The sequence below is a fragment of the Schistocerca gregaria genome, chromosome 2, assembly GCF_023897955.1.
Source record: "Schistocerca gregaria isolate iqSchGreg1 chromosome 2, iqSchGreg1.2, whole genome shotgun sequence".
Taxonomy (NCBI): Eukaryota; Metazoa; Arthropoda; class Insecta; order Orthoptera; family Acrididae; genus Schistocerca; species Schistocerca gregaria.
Window position 1 is genome coordinate 311592943 of NC_064921.1, and position 18896 is coordinate 311611838.

General features: G+C 40.9%; 1 protein-coding gene across 2 annotated transcripts in view; it reads left to right on the plus strand.

Moving 5' to 3' along the window:
- LOC126336137 (suppressor of lurcher protein 1-like) overlaps positions 1 to 18896 on the plus strand; it is a 659041-nt gene that overhangs the window by 498280 nt on the left and 141865 nt on the right. For both annotated transcript variants that reach the window (XM_049999628.1, XM_049999627.1), the window contains exon 7: positions 13988 to 14047. In XM_049999628.1, coding sequence (XP_049855585.1) covers positions 13988 to 14047 — 60 coding nt within the window. The remainder of the gene's footprint in view (positions 1 to 13987; positions 14048 to 18896) is intronic.

Genomic DNA, 18896 nt, shown 5'->3' on the forward strand with positions numbered 1-18896 from the left:
CTGCACGGAGACAAACACGCATCCGACCATCATTGGCACCAAGGCAGAAGCGACTCTCATCGCTGAAGACCACACGTCTCCATTCGTCCCTTCATTCACGCCTGTCGCGACACCACTGGAGGCGGGCTGCACGATGCTGGGGCGTGAGCGGAAGACGGCCTAACGGTGTGCGGGACCGTAGCCCAGCTTCATGGAGACGGTTGCGAATGGTCCTCGCCCATACCCCAGGAGCAACAGTGTCCCTAATTTGCTGGGAAGTGGCGGTGCGGTCCCTTACGGCACTGCGTAGGATCCTACGGTCTTGGCGTGCATCCGTGCGTCGCTGCGGTCCGGTCCCACGTCGACGGGCACGTGCACCTTCCGCCGACCACTGGCGACAACATCGATGTACTGTGGAGACCTCACGCTCCACGTGTTGAGCAATTCGGCGGTACGTCCACCCGGCCTCCAGCATGCCCACTATACGCCCTCGCTCAAAGTCCGTCAACTGCACATACGGTTCACGTCCACGCTGTCGCGGCATGCTACCAGTGTTAAAGACTGCGATGGAGCTCCGTATGCCACGGCAAACTGGCTGACACTGACGGCGGCGGTGCACAAATGCTGCGCAGCTAGCGCCATTCGACGGCCAACACCGCGGTTCCTGGTGTGTCCGCTGTGCCGTGCGTGTGATCATTGCTTGTACAGCCCTCTCGCAGTGTCCGGAGCAAGTATGGTGGGTCTAACACATCGGTGTCAATGTGTTCTTTTTTCCATTTCCAGGAGTGTAGTTACTAAGCTGTAGTGGCCATATATCATTAAAGAGAAATTATGATTATATTTATTTATTTTGTTCACTTTAGTGTATTACAGATGTATGGAAGTCAGATTTTACGCAATACATTATCTGATGATATTGACGGTATATATACATCAGTCTGTTCTATTAAGAAGTTCATCAATGGAGTAGGATGTGAACTGTTTCCAGTAATTGACATTATATATTTCCACGTATGAAACATTACTGTTAGACATCCTCCTCTTTTCTCTTTTTAATTTCTGGCTATCGAACTTTTGAAACAGTGTTATTACTCGATGTTCATGGATCTCCCTCCGAATGTGTAACTGTAAGTCGACATTTCATGGACATCGGATCATAAATTCATCAAGTTGATACGAGAAAAAATGACAAGGTATGCCTGAATGAAAGTGACTTAAACGACGAAAATATCTGTAAAGTTACCAGCATTGAATTAGATGTGGATTGTTCTTTTATTCCATTATCCTTTACTTAATCTTCTTCCTCCACTAGGCTTGGCATCACCCGTTCCTACAGGCGAACAATGCGATATGTGGTATGAGAACGTATTATGTTAGGGAGACTGAAGTATAAAATTTACCTACATTAGGGAATAGATACCATTTTCACGTATTAGCAGTAGTAGCCTAAATTATTGCTTTTCTGACATCTTTCGGATTTCTCGACTTACCAGGTCTACGGTGCAACAAGTACATAAAAAGCAGACCGGCACAGCAAAGAGAGCATTCCCGGTCAAGAGAAGTCTACTAGCACCAACCATAGGATTTAATCTCTGGGAAGAATTTTGTGAGAATGTACTTTTGGAGCACCGCGTTGTATGGTAGTGAAAGACGGATCGTGAGAAAAGCGAAAGGATAGAGAATCAAAGCATTTGGGATATGGTGCTACAAAGTAATGTTAAAATAAGGTGGTCTGATGAAGAACGGAATGAGGAGGTTCTCCACAAAATCGACAAGGAAAAGAACGTATGAATAACGCTAACAAAAATAAGGGATCTGTTAAGATATCAAGGAATAACTTTCATGGTAATAGAGGGAGGTGTACAATTTAAAACCGTAGAGAAACATAGAGACTGGAATGCATTCACAAATAATTGATGCCTTTGGTGCAATTACTACTCTGAGATGAAGAGCTTGGCACAGAAGAGAATTTCTTGGCGGGCCGCGTCAAACCAATCAGAAGGATGGCGACTCAGAAAAAGTCCCTGGTCCATTTCCTAGTGAGCGCGAATTTCAAGCAGCTAATTTATACATATAATTGAACTCAATAGGGTGATGGCCCAAAAATAATTGTAAAGGAATATAAAAACGTGCCATGTAAATACCATACTTCATAATTTATAAATAATGGTAACTATTAAAATATGTTTCTCTTGGTTTATTTCTTTTGTACAAACACTGAGCAAAGGTACAAGTTTGCATAATAAGTTCTCCTGGGTCGTGTGAAAGAAGTATTCAAACATCACTCTTTATTCATTCCTGTCATGACGACATTTAACCATCATTTGAATGCACTCAGTGTCAGCAAAAGATTTCAGCCTAGTTAAGCGTAGTTATTTTCCAATATTTAAAAAACGCTTTATTAGCAGATTCCCAGATATTGATAGCACATCTTCGTTTGATCTCTGAGGTGGTATTGTGATTTCAGTAGCACAGGAAACTCCACGAAGTGTTTGTTTATTACTTTAGCTTCCAGTACAACAACCCAGCCAGTTCCAATTCTCCCTCAGTGTTCAACTGAGGCAACTTCTTTTGTTAAGTTAACTTCTAACTTCGTAACCGTGCCATCAACCAAGCCGGACATAACCACAACATATTATAATTCAGATTGTTCTGTACATACTCGTAATTACTTATTTCGCTGAAAGCCTGATTTAGGCAAGAACCAGTTCATCAGAATAAAAATGGAAGTTCCCCACAAAATGAAAACCACAGGGTGTCTCACCCTGACCACCCCAAAAAAATTTTGTTCATCAACGACCTAAAAACAGAGTAAAGGCGATGTTTAGTTCCTAGGGGGAATTAAACAGAATGATTTAATTTCCTGTTACTTTGTTGGTAAGTAAAATACAGACAGCAGTACGTCTTTCTTAAACCCCGTACTTCTTATCCTGTAATTCACTTGCTCTCCTGAAGTCATGTTTACAGACGTGTCACAGATTACAACTGAAGTAAACATGATGTTATTAAAAACTTAACATAACCCGTCCTTTACTTCTCTTGTTCTACCACACAGTATAGGTACTTCAAGTAACTCACTTGCCGGAGTTGACAGTAAACAAATGAAAAAAAACAAGAGAAATATAGACTGGTTATTCAGTCAATTGCTTCAGTTTGTGGTTTGTGTCCACCAACGAAGAGAAGATAGCAATGCTACGTATCTGTGGAGTAATTAAGTTGCTAGAACAGTAATGGCAGTGATAGTTTCATATTTTTACCACAGTTTCATGAAGAACAGTACTGTGACATTCTTAAACAATATGTTGTTTAGATTACAAGAAGCCTTTGATTAAAAACTACATCATTATTTCTTTTCTTTTATTGTTGTTGGAGGTAGGTGTAATGCCACTCAGGTTGAGAAACTTTTCATAGAGCGTCACCACAACACGAATCCACTTTCCTGACGAATATTACTCCGTTTCGTTGTGAAGTTTCGGGAAACGGAAAGTATCAACTCAAGGCAACACAGTCATCATAGTACTCGCACAGACTAAGCCACGGAAGTTTTATTCCCGCTTCGGATTCAGTGAGTCCACTGTGGTCAAGCGATAGTGTTAACAAAATATTGGCATTCCTAAGAGCAACGTGCATCGTATTTTATCATGTCACCAGTTCCATCCTGCAAGTTTTTAACCAAACACTCACTGTAATGTACATAACTTATCGTTCAAAATTCCTACAAGCCTGTACTACATGCCTCTTCATCGTATATAAGGGAACATTTTTGCAGTCTCTATGTTCACCGAAACTGATAATGTTATGAAGTTTTATGGAAGTAGTAGACAACAGAATACGTTTCACAGAAGCTACACTATAGGGCAGGATTTTAGGAAAGGAAGAGGTCTGCAGAGGGAATAAATTGGGCGCAGGAAGAAAAGGAACTAAACTCTCTGTGAGCATTAAAAATTAAACACAAAGAAGACAAACAAAAGTTGATTGATCGTACTCTGCAAAAGGGTTATTAAAAATAAAATAATAAATATTTAACGATATACAAAATAATGTTAAATATATCATATGTATGAATAAGAGTCGTCTTCAAAAATCATAAAAGGCAAATTGAGGAGCATAAGAGACGTCAAAACAGAATAATATATAAATGAAGAATATAAAAGTACGAAAAGATGAAAGTTAAAATGAATTAACAGCATATCGACAAATGTTAAAAGAGCATGCAGGAAGTGGGACAAATATGGAAAAGGGAGTATACCACTTTTATTGATTATACAAAACTACACACAAAGTGAGCCTATATAATGTTAGACACGTTAAAAAACATGTACCCCACGACCTGAGAGCAGTACACCAAATAACACAATTTCGTATTTTAAAATTTATTTTTTTACGATAAGTGTAAGAGAAGGGGAGATAGACAAAAGGAAGATTCAGAAGATGAGAAAGGATGCAATATGTCACGCACACCTCAAGAATTCCTTACCATCCCTGTGGCCAGAAGGGGATCACTTTGCAGAGCAAATATTGCCGTCCAGTATGATCACGCAGCATGTTAAGGACCATGTCCCGTATTTTCTAATGTACAGGGGACATCCTAAATCGCGATGAGTTGACTGTAATTACTGTCTTCGAATAAAAGTGTAATACCTATTCGTCTTATTGCATATTTCTTTCCTTTGCCTTCTGTACTACACTGTAAAAGTTATTTTTATGCATGGTCCAAGTTTCATCGAGCTAAATTACTTGGCAGTCACATATCATGCGAAAGCTTCTCGTGAGCTATTGAATATGAAGTGTAGAAAGTTTTTCTATCGCCGTACTCAGCAGTGTTACAAGTACTGAAAAATTTGTTAAAATAAAATCTATCTTGAAAATATTCCATAGATCTTAAGACAGGCATGTCAGCTCACATCGCTGGCACACGGGGAAAGTGTTAGAAGTTAGGTGAATGAAATACAGTGGTATCCAAAACGTAAGGAAGAAACTGACTTTCGTATGATGTTTCCCTACCAAGTAACACAGCTGTATAAAACCTGGACCACATACAGAAGGAACTGCTACAGTGTAATGCAGTGCAGCACAGTAGACAATCTAACAAAAATGTGTAGTGACACGAATAAAAATTACACTTTTATTCAAACACTATAATTACTCTGAACTCGCCAGCCCGGATAGCCGAGCGATCTAAAGCACGGCTTTCCGGAGTGGGAAGGAGCACCTGGTCCCCAGCACGAATCCGCCCCGCGGACTTGTGTCGAGGTTCGGTGAGCCGGCCAATCTGTGGATGGTTTTTAGGCGGTTTTCCACCTGCCTCGGTAAATGCGGGCGGGTTCCCCTTATTCCGCCTCAGCTACACTATGTCGGCGATTGCTGCGCAAACAAGTTCTCCACGTACGCGTACACCACCATTACTCTGAGGACCACGATGGCTGCGGCGGGGACGGAGCCTCTCCGTCGTTTCTAGGTCCCAGTTAACATACAATATCCTGAACTCAACGCCATCTATGACGGGCCCTGGACATTACAAAATGCAAGACATGGTTCTTAATTATGTGTGTGATCATCTTGGAGCAGTGTTCCCATACTGGTTACTACGTTGATCAGGAATCCTTGTTGTAGGGCATTCCATTCCTCCACCAGCGTGGTTGACAACTGGTGGATGGTCGTTGGTGTATGACGTACTGCAGTTCGCGTCTCCACCGCATGCCACACGTGTTCGATGGGATGTAAGTCGGGGTAACGAGCAGGCAAGGCTCATCTATGAATATACTCTCCTTTCAAGAGCTCCTGCATTTGCTCTGTTCGATATAGCCGCACATTATCACCGGTTAAAATGAAATTAAGGCCGAAAGCACCCCTGAAAAGTCGCACATGTGGAAGGAATACAATGTCTCAACATAGCTGGCTAGTGTGTTTACCGCGTTCAGTAATTCGGAGGTCAGTACCCTTTTGCCACACCATGCCTTCTTACACCACAACAGCTGCACCACCAAAAAGATCATGTTCGACAATGTTTCTTGGTGCGTTAATTATTCTCACCTGTCGGTTTATGAGGGTTCCTTCAGAGTCACTATTCAGATTACATTTTCTCTCATTCGAGAAGAGCGTGTGACCCCACTTCTCGTTGGTTCGCTCCATATGTTCTTGGCACCATACGGTGTGCATGTGTCAACGGAACACAACATACTAGTCGTCGGGCAAAGAGACGACCCGCACTGCAGTCACCGTGCCACAGTGAAGCGTGAGATTGCGTACCTTGCATTCCTGTAATATGTGGTAGCAATTACACGTGCTGTTTGAATTAGTTCCCGTGTTTCCTTTTGCTAAATGTAGTGGTTAGTCATCTGTTGCGGTAGTTGAGCGAAGTCGATCACCTCTTCTCCTTGAGGCGGCAGTGCATGTGACTTGGAACGCTCGACATGCACGTGAAACAATGCTACAAGCAGTACCAAACTCCTGGGCTGCACACGTCGCACTTCGTCTTTCTTCCAGTTTCCCGGTGATCGTTTCCTGTGTGAAGCCATGTAAATGTTGACTACGGGCCATGTTGTAATGAAGACCAGTACCACAGAGTAAAATAAGTGCTTGCTGATTGACACATACTGCATTCTCTCCATCCTTCAATTGCCTCATGTCGAGAGGCCATTCCGTTTGAGCGCTATAGTCACGCTGACCTCGCGCCATGTGACATCTAACTGTCTATGCACGACTGGGAGACAACTTGCAGCATACTCCCGCAATTTTGTTCTTTTGCAGTGGGTAGTTAATACGGTATCTTACTTTAACTACCTCGTCCTTAAACTGCGTAGAGCATTGTATTTGCATTGCCAGTTTTGTTTTGGGCCTCTTACACTTTCAGAAAACAAGTTCCACGTTAGGAAATATCTTTTTCCGAGAAACTCTTTACTTCTTAACATCACTCTGAATCTCGCAACTAAACCACTACTTTTAGACACAATGTCCCATCTAATTCCCTGGAGTGTCCTGATTGAATACGACTACAATCGACTAAATCTTTTTTTCTTTATTGATGTTCGTCTTAGAACTACTTCTCAGTCCACTACCCATTCCACTGAATTAATCTCCCAAGTCATTGCTCATCCCTGACCGAATTGCAGTCGCATCGGCAAGCCTTGAAGGTTTCATTCATTTGTCATTACGTGTTTCTCTTTGCTTTTATTTATTGCCTGTTCAGTATAGAGATTGAATAACATGGGGACAAGCGACAACCTTATCTTACTCCCTATTTGACTGCGCCACTTTAATGACCTTGTACTCTTGCAACCACCAGCTACCACCATCTAGTCTGTATTCCGGTTTTAGATAAATTCTCGCAAGTTGCTATCTTTAGAAAGTCAAAGAATGATAATGTAGTCAATATTTCTTAAAGTGTTCTTTAAACATACAAACGCTTGAAACTACTGTTTGCTTTAACTTCTTAGGTAAATAGTAACGACAGTATAGCCTCGCATGCTCCTCCTCAAAATACTCTTCCTCAGGGTCCAGTTCCACCAGTCTTCCCATATTTATGTAAATATTATTATCATGAGCATTCTGTTCTCGCGTGGGTAGTGCGATATGGCCAGCGACTAGGTGGACGTTTTTCGTGAAATCTCAGCTCACAAAGAGGCTGTTAATATGGAACCGGACTTTTGAAACAACTTGCATAGAAGCCCATTTTCCTCTCGATAACATTGTACACGGTGATGCGATTAAACTTGGTCAGTTTATTAACTATCGACATTGTAGTGGGTATAAAAAATCCAATATTAATAACCTGCGTTGTCACCTCTCATACTATAGACGAGAATTATTTTGCCGCCAGCTAGAGCGGTCGAGCGGTTCTAGGCGCTACAGTCTGGAACCGGGCGACCGCTACGGTCGCAGGATACAATCTTGCCTCGGGCATCGATGTGTGTGATGTCCTTAATTAGTTTTAAGTAGTTATAAGTCTAGGGGACTTATGACCTCAGCAGTTGAGTCCCATAGTGCTCAGAGCCAATTATTTCGCTGGTATGTGATACTTGACGTTCATGGGCAATATTTTAAGACCCTTAAGGCAAGATCTGAGTTTACTCCATTCTTTTGTATGTTCACAACATCGTACAAACATATGCAAGGACTGGGGGATAAGCGGGCCGGAGTGGCCGAGCGGTTCTAGGCGCTACAGTCTGGAACCGCGCGACCGCTACGGTCACAGTTTCGAATCCTGCCTCGGGTATGGCTGTGTGTAATGTCCTTAGGTTAGTGAGGTTTAAGTAGTTCTCGGTTCTAGGGAACTGATGACCTCAGAAGCTAAGTCCCATAGTGCTCAGAGCCATTTGAACCATTTGACTGGGGGATAATATGGAAAGACAGAGAGAAATGCCAGGCTAAACATCGACGCAGATGCTAGCCAAGCGTGCAGGTTACTCTGTTGTATTTAACGACGCATGTGTTGAATGATCGTGACAGTCGGTCAGTGAGTAAGATGGTGATGAAAAATAAGAGGGCAACAGCGACGAAAGTCACTGCAGGACAGACTGTTACGCTGGCGAAGCTCGTCAGCAGCAAAGGAACACCAAGTAAATTCCATAAGTACGAAATTGCAGGGCGAGCTGGAATTCCAAAACCACTCGTCAGTGACGCAGATGGTCATAGTAGGGAAACTTAATGCTGTAGTCATAATATCTGGACTATCGGGCAATTGAAAAAACTCATTTGGTCGTCTGAGTCTGGTTTTACACTGATTTCAATTCCAGGCTTAGTTTACGTCCCAATAGTGAAACGGTACAGGGATTCGGTAATGATCTGGGCAGCCATTTCGTGGTAGTCCATGGACTCCATGGTTCCTCTGCAAGATCGCATTTTTTTCCAAAGATTTTTTGACCATTTTGGCGGATCAGATCCATCCCATAGTGCAATGCTTGTGTTATGTCCAAGACAACAGGACCACTGTTCACAGCTCTAAAATTCCAGGGCTGCTTTTATGAGCACGGGGATGAATTTTCACATCTCCCCTGGCCACCAGTCACCAGATCTCAATATTATTGATCCTTTGTGGTCTGTTTTGGGGAGAAAAGTGCGCAATCGCTATCCACCTCCATCACCGTTACCTGAGCTTGCTACTGTTTTGCAGGAAGAGTTATTTGAAATTCCCTTGAAAACGATATAGTCCATGTATTTATCTATTTCTAGACGTTTGGAACCTGTTTTAATGCCAACGCTTTTCCTAAACCGTATTAGGTAACGTGTGGTTTTTCGGTTTTTTCCATCTTCTGTTCACCCCCTGCAGCATGTATGTATCTTTGACTGACGTACATGGTATACCTACTTCGCTTCTCAACAAGCCACCTGACGGATTGTGGCGAAGGGTGATTCTGGTGATTCTCGTGCTACTAACTAATGCCCCCTTCACTGCTGCATTGCCTAATAGTGCCTCGGAAGAATAGTTTTCCCTAAGCCTCTGTATTATCGGTTCCCGTGAGATCACCGAAGTTAAGCGCTGTCGGCCGTGGTCTGCACTTGGATGGCCGACCATCCAGGCCGCTATGCGCTGTTGCCATTTTTCGGGGTGCACTCAGCCTCGTGATGCCAGTTGAGGAGCTACTCGACCGAATAGTAGCGGCTTCGGTCAAGAATACCATCATAACGACCAGGAGAGCGGTGTGCTGACCCCACGCCCCTCCTATCCGCGTCCTCCTCTGAGGATGACACGTCGGTCGGATGGTCCCGGTAGGGCACTCGTGGCCTGAAGACGGAGTGCTAAGCCTCTGCATTATCTGTAATGTCTCGAATTTTCTCTTTTTGGTCACTTCACGAGTCGTATGTTGGAGGAAGTAATATGTTCTCCGAGTCTTTCCAAAATGCAATCTCTCGGGGTTTCAATACTAAACCTCTTAGTCATCCTCAACGCTTTTCTTGTAGTTCGCTGAGCATGTCTATAACGCTCTTGAGCCGACTAAACGATTCCATGTACAAACACGCCGCTCTCCGTTGAACCTTCTCTGTCTCTTCTATCAAATACACCTGGTAATGGTCCCAGACTGGCAGATAATACTAAAGAATCAGCCGAAGAAGTATTTTGTAAAGCCACTTATTTAGCGGATGAGTTAGATTCCATCGTGAGCCTTCCGATGAATTACAGTGTGTCATCCACTGTTCCTAGTATTCGTGGTCATTCCACGTATAGTTGCTAATAATGGTTACTACCAGTTAATGTTTCCAGCAATTGGTCGGCAGTAATGTAGCTGTAGTGAATTTCTTTCCCTTTTGTGTACATAATATTTTACATTTCTTTACTTGTGACATCCATTACCCAATTGCTTTTACATCGCGTTATGATTCATTGTGTACAACGCAGACTTGTCAAATAACATACACGGCATAGCTGCATGTTTACATCAGGTTCATATAATTTCTGACTATAAGTAACCTTCTACGAAAGCGTCTGTGTAAAGCAAATTTTTATGAGGATTCTTGATAGTCTGACACCCTGTAAGGTGGGTTAACAGGATGACTGCAGCCCACTAATGCTGATGAAACTCCAGCAAAACCAATAAACGACCGTCACCCGAACATTGTGAGAAGTAGGCAAACAGGCGACATAACGAGCAGTGGCCACAAAATACTAAGATAATTTATACAGCAGGGTGCTGTACCTGGCAAGAAATTTTCAAACTTACGCCTCTAGCCAGCACTCTAATAGTGATTTACTACATTTTCTTATCCCATTTTAAAATGACGGTATTAGCTTTACGTGTACTGCAGTCTTTTCTGAAATTACAAAAATTACTCAGTGCACTACATGGTCAAGTAACAAGGAAAAGATATTGTACTGAAATTTAAAGGTGTTGTAATAGAACAAAATCTTGTCAACACTGTGTTCAATAAGCTGTGTTCGTTACTCTACTACACACCAATAATTAGTAAGTAAAATAAAATTAAGAAGAAGTATAATCAAAAACCAGTTACAAGTTAAAAAGATTTGGAAACAGAAGCTATTGCAATGTAACGCAGATTTCGATCTTCAAGACAGTGAAAAATGTTTAGACACTAAAGAAAACAAGTAAATTTACAATAAAGATACACTTCGCTTTTGACAGCCTTTGAATACGTTGTAGGGTAGAGAAAAAATAAGAGACATGCGTTCTATACGTGCCCACACAGCCGTTAAGGGAGTCAAACACCCCCTTGAAAAAAGTGAGTTTAATATTCCTGAATAAAAGGCGTAGAAAAGGTAATAGACAAAAAAATCTTCAAATATAAGTTCTATCAAACATATAACACGTCAGCTTCAGTTGCAATTAGAAACCAATCTATCCCTAGGTTTCAGCCAAAATAATTTGGCCTTCTTCAGAAGCTATTGACACTGAACTACTGCATGCCAAAGTGTGGCCATGTCAAGTATAAAACCGTAGCACCGTAGTAACCAGTCACAAATCTACATTACTTGGGCTGATAAGAAACAGCAGGCCCCACTGCGCGGACGAGAACGGTAGGCCTCGAGAGCTGCGCCGAACTAATCGCAGCGAGCAGCTGTGTACCGAGCACCGCTGTCATGCGCATGCGCGCATGGAAATATAGGCGCTTAAAGTAGCTACCTTTACATTAGGATTTGGATTAATATAAGCATTAAAACTGTTAATGGCATAATACGTAACACAACTGAGGAGAACGAGAACCCTATCTACATCTACATATACATAACTACTCTGCAATTCACATTTAAGTGCTTGGCAGAGGGTTCATCGAACCACAATCATACTATCTCTCTACTATTCCACTCCCGAACAGCGCGCGGGAAAAACGAACACCTAAACCTTTCTGTTCGAACTCTGATTTCTCTTATTTTATTTTGATGATCATTCCTACCTATGTAGGTTGGGCTCAACAAAATATTTTCGCATTCGGAAGAGAAAGTTGGTGACTGAAATTTCGTAAAAAGATCTCGCCGCGATGATAAACATCTTTGCTGTAGTGACTTCCATCCCAATTCGCATATCATATCAGCCACACTCTCTCCCCTATTACGTGATAATACAAAACGAGCTGCCCTTTTTTGCACCCTTTCGATATCCTCCGTCAATCCCACCTGGTAAGGATCCCATAGCGCGCGGCAATATTCTAACAGAGGACGAACGAGTGTAGTGTAAGCTGTCTCTTTAGTGGACTTGTTGCATCTTCTAAGTGTCCTGCCAACGAAACGCAACCTTTGGCTCGCCTTCCCCACAATATTATCTATGTGGTCTTTCCAACTGAAGTTGTTAGTAATTTTAACACCCAGGTACTTAGTTGAATAGACAGCCTTGAGAATTGTACTATTTATCGATTAATCGAATTCCAACGGATTTCTTTTGGAACTCACGTGGATCACCTCACACTTTTCGTTCTTTAGCGTGAACTGCCACCTGCTACACCATACAGCAATCTTTTCTAAATCGCTTTGCAACTGATACTGGTCTTCGGATGACCTTACTAGACGGTAAATTACAGCATCATCTGCGAACAACCTAAGAGAACTGCTCAGATACTCACCCAGGTCATTTATATAGATCAGGAACAGCAGAGGTCCCTGGATGGATTCGGAGCCTGTAAGATAGACTAGCTATTACTCCGCAAAATTATTCCTCAGTTCTGAATACACAAGTATTCGACTAAAGAAAGTGTAGTCAGGGGTCGGCGACTGCAAAGCTAACGTAACAGCAGGGCTGGTGAAGCAAGGGTGAAAACCTTCGATAAAGTTCTTAATTCTCAATCGTAGCTGGTCATTAATTAGGTTTTCTTTGTCAAGCAACAAATTTCAACTCCTCAAGGATGTCAAGCCTAGTGCCTTTAACATCGCAATTTAATAGCTCTGTGTTATTTGGTGGATTGGGAGTATGGGCCAACTGAACAAAGTACTTTTCGTGGGTATATGTTCTTTATATCTAGCTGAGAAGTCTCTCCCTGTCTGGCCGATGAAATAACACAGGCAATCAATACAGGTGATTTTGTACACCCCAGAACGACATAATTTGTAATTAGTATTCTTTAACGAGTATACCAAGTTCTTTTTGAGGCTGTTATTCGTAGAATATGCTATCTTAAGGCCGTGGCTCTCTAAGAGTCGCCCTATTTTATAAGATGCTTTGCCCATAAAGGGAATAGAAATAGAGCTAGTGGAGTTATCCTCTGGTACGACACCTAGTGTAGATGAGGTCGCTGTTTTTGTACCTGTTTTCTTGTTAAACAGCTGTCACACAATTTCTGGTTTATATTTTTATAGGTTATAGGTTATAACTTCTAGCATTTGTAACTCGTTCTCCATTGCGTCTGCTGAAAGAGGAATGGCGAACGCTCGGTGGATGCAAGAATGGAAGAAGGCCATTTTGTCGGCTTGGGGGTGTAGAGTCGGCTGGGATAATATTATCGTAAAAGATATTTTTTACGAAAATTGTTAAACCTAATTCAAAGAAATTAGACGAGAATATTAAACGGCCATTGTATGTAAACCCAATATTCCTCAATTCCGGAATTTAATAGTTACAGCTTAAATTTTATTTATTTAATGTTACCTGCTGAAATAGCTGAAACAGTTTCATTGGTTCAGAAACCATAGATCCTTCACTTGTTTGGTAATTGTGACAAAATAAATAAACATTTTGTGTTTAAAGTATTCATTAAACGTGAAAAATCTACAAAAACAGTCTTTTGTTAAGCTAGATCTGTGACTAGTTGTAAATCAATGCTGTGTGTGGGCTCCGATTTTAATCAAATGATATATTTAGGTGTCACACATAATATATCTTCAGTTTTATTTTGAAATGGCCAATCTCCACCTCTCAAACGAAACTAATGTCTTGGAGGCTGATTGGCTGATTTTTTTCCTGAGGAGCTAGTTTTTAACAACTATAAGTCAGAAACTAGAAAATTAATGAGTACAAAATTGCTGATCTTTGCAAAGTTTGCGATATGAGGTGATTAAGTAAAACTATTACGGAAATATCAAGAGTTAACATATTAGAATCATAACTGCTGTTTTACTTCGTTACAGGGACAATGAACGTATTCGTCTGGTGTTCGAAGAAGTGTCCCTACAGAAAGGAGACGTCAGGTGAGTAGAATTTAAAGCGTACTGTAGTTGTCTCATGATAATCAGTACAACTTTGAATTGCGTACGAGTTACATCGCACCGAATTCACTTAGTACTTATATGGAAATGGTGTCTGTTCTTTCGGACATGTCCGAAAGAACAGACACCATTGGTGACCTGCAGCCGTCTAGAGAATTCACTTCGGGTTAGAACTGACTCATGTTCCACAGTTAAACACTGCCTAGCACATGTGACGAATATGTGACGTACACCCCCGTAATTCATGTTTTCAGAGTCCGTAATACTGCATTTTCGCAGCGAGGTTTCGTATACAGTGTTCCGAAAGTAATGAGGCGATTGCTCACAACTCTTCTCTAGGTTTTACTCCGTAGTTTTCATAATAGACACTTTACATATACTGCTAAAAAGCTGTCATAAACATCATTCTGCCAAATTTGGTTTCAATAATATAGGTCGTCGTGTGGCAGAATGTTGAGTTTAGAAATCTGTTACCTAGATTTCCATTATTGTAAGGTATGTAACATATTTAACGATAAATATATTTTATTATTTACGTAAGTAATATATATACGGCAAGACTGGACATGTAGAATACATCATTTAAACATTAACGTCTGCCAGACAGCAACGTAAATTATTGTAACTAGTTGTTTCACAGTAAGGTTTCACAAGTTTTTCGTAGTGTACAAAAAATTTCGCTTACAAAAATATGTGTTTTCATTAACAGAATTAATGTGCAACATCTCAACTAATTTCAATGTATTGAGGAAGCATAAGTTTCATCAACCCACTGTATGATCTCTCTGTCTGTGCTTCACATCTTAACCCTTTGACCCCAGTGATTTTTGCCTGAGACCACCATTTCATAATTTTTTTATGTACCATTACTTTTAGCATTAAAGCAACGATGTTACTGAAAGACAAAGACTTCTAGTGGTACATCAAGGTACTTATAAGTATGTATGCATTTTAGGAGTCTTTCATAACGTTCCAAGCAATATAGGGCACGGAGATTGTGCCACGCGATTGTAGGAGATTCTGACATGGATTTCTGTTATATAGTGGAAGTACTGAAGAGATGATTGACTGTGAAAGTAAGTTTATGTAAGTTATTGTAACATAAATCTGAGCTTGTGCTGTTACTTTAATGAGTATTATCGAAATGAAATCACTGGGAGACAGGTACAAGTGACACAAAATTTATTAAACCTTAGGCCCATTTTTGCTTCTTATTTATATCTATAATTTGGTGTCAGCTGTTGTGAGTTCATGATAATTCCGAGCTGTGGGATTTTATTTAGGAAAATCCGAATTTGCTCTCAAATATATTTTAGAAATTTGGATATTTGTAGTAAGATGTTATGGGACCAAACTGCTGAGGTCATCGGTTCCTAAGCTTACGCACTGCTTAATCTGACTTAAACTAACTTACGCTATGGACAAGATGCCTGAGACCACGCGGATACCCCTCGCGGCTTTCAAATATGGTACATGTATTAATCGGTGGTTGAAAAATGTATAGGGCGGTACCGTTGGGCCCTCCAAGGCCTGTTCAGGTTGACTTAAAAAGTGTAGTTTGAAAACTGTAGTTCCAGTAAATCCAAAGTAAAACCACCTTCTTAAAACAACTAATCTTGCCAGTTTCGTCTTATATATGTTGCTTACTATGGAAATAAAGGTTAATTTCCTGAAACATTTTACATTTATATTACCAAGTGCAGCCACATCCTTAAAACAATTGATTGTTTACTGTTTGCCAATTACCTCTTGTGTTCGTTACTTGTACTGATAAAAAGTGAATTACCTGAAAATATTTATAACTACATTTTTACAAATTAGATTACGAAACGAGACGCTTAAAGTAGTACATGAGTTTTGCTATTTGGTGAGCAAAATAACTGATGATGGTCGAAGTAGAGAGGATATAAAATGTAGAGTGGCAATGGTAAGGAAAGCATTTCTGAAGAAGAGAAATTTGTTAACATCGAGTATAGATTGAAGTGTCAGGAAGTCGTTTCTGAAAGTATTTGTATGGAGTGTAGCCATGTATGGAAGTGAAACATGGACAATATATAGTATAGACAGAAGAATGCTGAAGATTAGATGGGTAGATCACATAACTAATGAGAAGGTACTGAATAGGACTGGGGAGAAGAGAAGTTTGTGGCACAACTTGACAAGAAGAAGGGATCGGTTGGTAGGACATGTTCTGAGGCATCAACGGATCACAAATTTAGCACTGGAGGGCAGCGTAGAGGGTAAAAATCGTAGAGGGAGACAAAGAGATGAATACATTAAACAGTGTCAGAAGGATGTAGGTTGCAGTAGGAACTGAGAGATGAAGAACCTTGCACATGATAGAGTAGCATGGAGAGCTGCATCAAACCAGTCTCTGGACTGAAGACCACAACCACAACAACATTTTTCCATATTGTTGGGACTTAAAACGTTATAATGTAGAATAATAACAAAAGCCTTATCAAGCAGACTCTCCTAGAAGTCACTGTTGGCGGTACCCATGCAAATGCTAGCTTCAGACGTGACTTGATGCTTGGTCGCTTCGCTTCCACACACTTCCGTATTGCTCGTCAGGTACTAAGAAGTCAGGCACTCGGTAGTGAGGATAACGCAGTGCCATAAATTCAGATTCCTTTCCAAGTGTTGCCCAATTTCTTCACTCATCTCAGTACTGTGAAGTCTGTACTGAACGGACGATGAGAGGCCAAATTTATCATACAGATACAGTTTCATACTGCGTGCATAGAAATAGCCCTCTCGTTTTAATGCAGAAAGACAGTGTGCGTGGTGGTCTAAGCTTGAAATGGCCGTTAGTAGTACAGGGTTTAGTAGTTTCTAGCATTCATTTTCCAGAGACTACCTGTGCTGACGGCAGACCTCTCTGTATTAACTAATAGTCACAATATTCTGTAACTTGATTATGTGAAGCCACTTTCTCCACCTTTAAAGGACACACAATTTAAAGTGGCACAACTAGCTCACCTGCCATGGCAGGCAAACCGAGGTGGCGTTCCATGATGAAAGACCTGAGTGAATGAGCACCCTACAAGGTTGACAGCTGAATTAACTGTGAGCCTTTAAACCTCACAGCAGTTAAGTCTATCAAGTTAAATATATACGACGCTGCCATTCTGGCCATGCTGGCTGTAGGTATCTAAGAACTAATTCGTAGTCAAAACCCTATTGAACGCAATTTTTCATGCAAAATGTAGAACCCTATCTCTTTGTAGTCTTTTACATAGGACTAACACAATAAGTAACCTAGTCTCGCACAGAGACCAATGCAGGACGCTATTTTGTTAATAATCACGACGTTTTATGAAAGACAGCATGAAGTAAAGCTGTTAGGGACATTATTTGTAGAGTATCACAGCATTTTTATTACAAACAATTTATGCCACACCGCACCCTGCCTCATCGGTTTAGTCAGACAAGTAATCAGTGGCTGCGTTTGGGTAAATATGACGCAGGGGTCGGCGAGCAGTGGGAGATGGAGAGATCTGATAATAGTGCAGTGTGTGCTACAAACTGCAGAACTAACCTATTTAAGAGATATTAATCACTGTCTTAATTCTTGGTATCACAGCCATATATTAATTGAAGGACAATATAATGGTTCCACATAATCAGTTGCATACACACATTTTCTTCATTTGGTTATGTGCAGTTGGTCAATTTTGGTCTTACCACTGTTCTAGATGCCAACACGTCATATATTCGTCTCTTTAGCATCGGACATGGGTAGTTGCGTAAGCGAGCACGTATGTGTAAGAGTCTTATATTTAAAACAGAATATTTGCTGGACGTGGTATTCGTCATCGTTGAAATGACTGTCACGTTCTTAGGCACTGGACATGCTCAGTTCCGTAGGTAGAAACTGACATATTTTAAACCTGGACCTTGCACATACACATGCTTACTTTTGGAGCTGTCCATGTCCACTGCTAAATAGAAATATATAATATGTCACGTTGGTAACTATAACACTTGATAATGGCCATTAAGTCCGATATTGGTCAATCATGCAAAACTAAGTAAATACACATAAACATCAGCCAAGGTGAAACCATTGTAATGTCCTTCATTAAGTCGTACTGTCCTTTTCACGGTGGCAGACACATTACTTGTCATTGAACTGTACTGAGACTGTCAATTAATTGCTACTTACACTACACAGACCGATGTAGATAATGATTTCCTGTGATTAAATGTGGATTGAGGAGGAAGTTTCCGACTAAAAAATAAAAACTGGAGTAGTCATATGGTTGCACCAAAACTGGTTCTGTGTAGTTCCATGAAAGTGTTCCATAATGAAACAACAACGTTGCCTCCATAAATCAGTCAGTTATGTTAACAAATTATTAAAATTGGAGATGACTGACGTGATTTTCGTCTGTAGACTTCATTTTATCTGACATTAAATATGGACATTGTTGAGGATATGCAGCTAGCGTGCGTCAGAGGTAGGGGAGCCATACGTTACGTGGAGATTAAGGCATTGAAGACTGTATGATTAAAGAAAGGCAGTTATTCAGATAGTTAAAATAGGTGTGTATTTAAGTGTGGAGGGTGACTGAAATTCTCTCAGCTCCACCTTCACTTTACATGATGCATATCACAGCCGCAGATTCCGTATTGTGTCTGTTCTTTCATACATGTCCAAAAAAATCACGCATTCATATGATATGGAGCAGTTGGGAATGACACTTAGTTGTCCAAATGTGTTACGTTTTTGATATTCGAAGTAAGTAATGGAGTCGCCATCGAGAATTTTTCTCTCTGTCAACATGCTACATATCCTCTATATTGCAGGAGAACTCACAGAGAATTA